This window comes from Ciona intestinalis, chromosome 14 (genome assembly GCF_000224145.3).
Source record: "Ciona intestinalis chromosome 14, KH, whole genome shotgun sequence".
NCBI lineage: Eukaryota > Metazoa > Chordata > Ascidiacea > Phlebobranchia > Cionidae > Ciona > Ciona intestinalis.
This window is the reverse complement of record NC_020179.2, coordinates 4386196-4390912: the sequence shown is the minus strand read 5'-3', so window position 1 is coordinate 4390912 and position 4717 is coordinate 4386196. Positions and strand designations below refer to the sequence as shown.

At 29.1% G+C, this 4717-nt stretch overlaps 2 protein-coding genes across 3 annotated transcripts in view; one reads left to right on the top strand and one right to left on the bottom strand.

Moving 5' to 3' along the window:
- LOC100177396 (protein XRP2-like) overlaps positions 1–2148 on the top strand; it is a 5777-nt gene extending 3629 nt beyond the window's left edge. For both annotated transcript variants that reach the window (XM_018814892.2, XM_002121198.5), the window contains exons 5-7: positions 113–246; positions 772–910; positions 1168–2148. In XM_018814892.2, coding sequence (XP_018670437.1) covers positions 113–246; positions 772–910; positions 1168–1343 — 449 coding nt within the window. In that variant the 3' untranslated portion in view covers positions 1344–2148. The remainder of the gene's footprint in view (positions 1–112; positions 247–771; positions 911–1167) is intronic.
- Positions 2149–3794: 1646 nt separating this feature from the next.
- The window catches only part of LOC100179741 (guanine nucleotide exchange factor for Rab-3A), a gene marked incomplete in the record, with an annotated part of 5542 nt that continues 4619 nt past the window's right edge, over positions 3795–4717 (bottom strand). The window contains 1 exon segment of the mRNA XM_026837597.1: positions 3795–4705. Coding sequence (XP_026693398.1) covers positions 4687–4705 — 19 coding nt within the window.

Genomic DNA, 4717 nt, shown 5'->3' with positions numbered 1-4717 from the left:
TGAATGACAATTTATTTTTTCCAAACTAAATAGTATTTTTAAAAAAAGCAAAACATAACCGTTTGTGTATATTTGATAAATTAGTAGATTAACCTTATTTATATAATTACAGATAGCTCAACGAGTAAATTAAATATTTCAACGAACCGAGGTGACAGCGTTGTTCTTGTGTCTCTTGGTTCAAGGCCCAAGCCCTCACTCGACTCTTGTTTTGTCGCGGTGTTTCCATCGAATTCTTCATACCAAGTAAGTGACATGTTTAATGTGGTTCGGTGCTTGCACTGTAACTGAAGGGTAGTGAGTTCAATGCTTGATGCTGCCACTTTTGTGTGCGTGTGTGTACCTGACAAAACACCAAACGCCCATTGCTGTTATGATCATGTTTTTATCCTTGTTTCATCCAAATTTTTCCGAGTTTTTTTTTCAAATTTTTATCTAAATTTTTATCCATGTTTTATTCAAATTCTTACCCATGTTTTACCCATGTTTTACCCATGTTTTGTCTATGTTTTATCCATTTTTTACCCATGTTTTATCAATGTTTTATTCAAATATTTTATCTATGTTTTACCCATATTTTGTCCAAATTTTTTTCTTTTATTCATGTTTTGTTTTGTTGTTCAAAATTAAACCATGTTTTGCCCAAGTTTTTTCAATATATGCAGTCCTACAGGAAGAGTCATGCTAGGAGACCTGGATTTTGTTACTTTTACTCCAAGTAATAAAGCCTACAAATAGTTTATACTTATGGTTTTTACTTTTGATTGACAGGTGGCAAGAAACATTGTTACTTTGCTGAAAGACAAATGTGTTTTGGTTCAAATCCGTGAAATCAACCTCACAGTTGGTGACTTGAAACGAATTTTCCCCAACAGTGATCTATCTGTTCATCATGCTGCCATTAGTTCAGGTGAGACATAACTACGCAAATCATATAGTTACACACAAATGGGTACCTAACATAATTATGTATTTTTGGTAAAAACTATTCAACAAAAGCTTGGTGTATTCATTATAATCTCTTCAAGTCTGAATTTAAAATAATTTACTTAAAAAGATGTATTAGTGTTAAAAAGTATTAAATATTTTGGTTTTATATTCAGTTTTCCCTTTAATTTATAAACTTTATGTACGTATTATTAATTGACAAATTCCCATAATTCACAGGCAGTGTCATCGGCATTGAACTAAACGGAGATAATTGTTGTAATGTTTGTACTGATGTCGTTTCCACTCTTCCACCAGAAGAACAACGGTCGATATATTCATCGTTAAATAAAGATGAAGTGTCCGGTGAAACGGAACGATTCTTCGATTTCTGTGACATCCAGATGAACAATTAAAACATTCCGCTACTGTTGCTAATAGGCATAATATAAATTATAAATTATTTGTAGGGTGGAAAGACGGAACACCTTTAGCACATAATATCTAAAAATTCTGATCGTATTTTAAACAATTACCAACGGTCTATGGGAGTGGCAAGAATTTGGTTTTGTAATTCTTTGAATGTGTTTTCTTTACTACCAAATGGTACGAGAAAATTGAATGGAAAAAGTGCCCTATCTTCCCACCTTACTAGTATATATATTATAATTGATCTTCTGGTGTGAAAATTAACTTTGATTTTATCAAAACAAATGATTTGTTTGCAACATGGCAACCGTGCGTAGCTAAAATGATGTTTATATAAGATAAACCAACTGTGAACATTTGTTGTGGTGTATATACTTAGTTAGTTAGGCTAATTTTGGTAGTAGATCATAGATATAGTGACCAAAACAACATTTTATTATTAAATATTTAAATTTTTTCAACTTGGTGCATTTTATATTTTAAGATACTCCCACTTATAAACCACATAATTTTATATTTTTGTAACTACTCATATTCATATAATTATCAATTAAATTTAAAAATAATTAATAAAAATTTCAACTTAATGTATTTTGTGTTGTCCGAATTTTTACGAAACATTGTCGTTGTACCTTCGTTGCATCAAAACCAAAGTAATTTTCATATTTTGTGTCCGCGATTTTTATTTGATCAGTATTTTTCTACAAATTGTTGTGATCCGCTGTAGCACTGTGTTAAGTAACCTTTCTAAATGTACTAGCAACTAAATACAGTTATAATATGTACAGAATACAGTTTGTCGAGTATCTTTACAGTTTTTGTAGTTTTAGTTCTGATACTTGCTCGCAAGTACTCAAACTGGTATGCTGCACAGGTACTGACTGAAAAATGTTTTCAAAATATCAAGATTTGCAAAAAATATTATTATTTTGCCAAACTCTGAACATTAGGAATTAAACTTTTTGTCAAATATGAAAATTTATATTTTTTTAACATTTTGATGTACTGAGCAATATTTGCAATCATTTGTGGTGGAATTTGATGATGATTTCTACAAAAGTATCCTCTAGAATTACCTTTCCTATTGATAACTTACTTTTTCAATAAACATGAAGCAGATCATACACAGCGAACTCTCTTAAGATATTTCGAAGATGATTTTAAAAGATTTTCAATGATTTTCGTTATTAAATTTCATATTTGTTTTTATTGTTGGTTTTATTGTAGTAATAACAGTACATAAGTTAAAAACCTTACTAAACTCAATAAATTTTGGTCTCATAACGAATAGTACGTGGTTTAAAATCAAAGATTTTTTAGGATGCAGGTAAAATTTTACCAATCATATAGTAGGGTGGGCGAAGATACTTTGTCAAACATGTTTCAAAGATTTATCAAAAACACTTGAATATTTCGTACAATTTAGTTATGTACAATTTAAAACTAGTTTTACTTTTGTAAAAAAATACTGAGATACAAACATAGGTAAAATAGGCAGGGGTCAATATGACTTTAACTTGGTATAAAAACAAAAAAATATATATATTTTACAATTATATATATAAAGTTTGCATTGCAAAAAAACTAGCAGAGCCGGTTAATTTCTGTAGGTTAACTACAAGTTGCAGAATACTGTTAATATGTAAATATTTCAATTTAGAGTCCCATATTTTCACACGTTGTAGTTTTGTATGTTTTCATTGCCAAACTTTAAATTCGTTCAATAATTTATACCTCAGAGGTAATTCAAACATAATATCTTGATATATTAAGAAAATAATATATAGAAAATATATTTGAAATTCAGTCATTTGCACTTAAGAATAATTTATAAGAAGTAACTTTTTTTAAAAACAGTGTAGTAATACCCAATTTGTATCAAAAATGTAAACTTTATTAATAGTAGTTATTAATTTGTTATTACAAGTTCATATACATTTGTAGGATACAATATTTATCAATTGATGTTCGAACATTACCCATTGTCGTTCAAACAATACCAATTGTTATGCAATAAAGTATGGGTAACATGTTAAAAACTATAGCAGTAGGGCAAGAAAAAGAATGTTTAAACCTAATTTTCAAAGCGTACAGTATTGTTTCGTGTTATTTACGTATATTCCTATTTATAAATACACTTAATAATCAAAATTAGGAATGATTTTATACTGTCCGTCTTATCCTGTGTGTTTTCGAATTTGTAAAATTACACCTGTTGTGTGAATTCCTAAATAACTCTGCATGTGTTTAAATATATTTTTGCAATCTTCCCCCACATTGCTATACACAAAATAAAGGTTTTTACATACTGATCAAATTTGTAATACAATATATTTTATTATTTCTTTTTTTTCTAAAATATTTAATAATCTAAGATTTATTGTGACGTCATCAGTTTTATGATGACGTCACTCTCTACAAAACAACACCACACTAAATTAATAAGAATAATGTAATTTTAATTTCACACAAAACAACAAAAACAACATGGTGTAACATTGATACAATGAGACAATCTTGAAACAATAGAATATGTTGTATAACACAAGTGTATGTATGATCTTCCATCATGGCTTGATATGGAACCTCATACTAATACACAGGATGTGTCACTTTTAATTGGCATGTCATTTGTATTTAAACCTTCTGAGCAAAGTGTTTTGCATACACAGTTGTGATGGTCCACCAAAGTATATAGGGTGGGGGAGATGGGTCAACTTTATTGAATAATATCCAAATATCTTGACCAGGTTTTAAACAATCAACAACGATTTACAGGAGTCGTGAGGATATGTTTTTATAATTCTTTGATTTTTTTGTTTACTACCAAAAAGGACAATAAAATGGAATAAAAAGTTGTCCCATCTTTCCCTCACCGAATTATATCCATTAAAAAGTAGTGCGTTATGGCTCAAAGGAACAGGCAATTATGAAGGCACTTGTGTGTAAGAAGACATAAACATATAACACTGTATGGGAAGTACATTGTTCTTAACATTACAAACCAGCAGCCACTTATGATTGGAACGATTGCTACATCATATTTTGCAAAAAATAACTTGCGTATCTCAGAAAAGCAGAAGTACTAACGAAATACTAATCTCTTGGTAAGAAAATAAAAAAACTTTGCTAATACTTTATAGCAAACAAACATATTAATATACTGCTTTAAGAACAAACTGTCCAAACACTTTATGTAAATGTAAACAACAAGAAAAGAAAAAACAAGTGTTTTTGTTTATAAAATAATACCAATTTTTATAAAAATAATCACAACTGTTATCCTTGTGTTTTTGTTGCGTCTATTGTATTAGTCTTGTGATGTCGAAATCAAATTTCACTGAAAGAATATCCAATCATT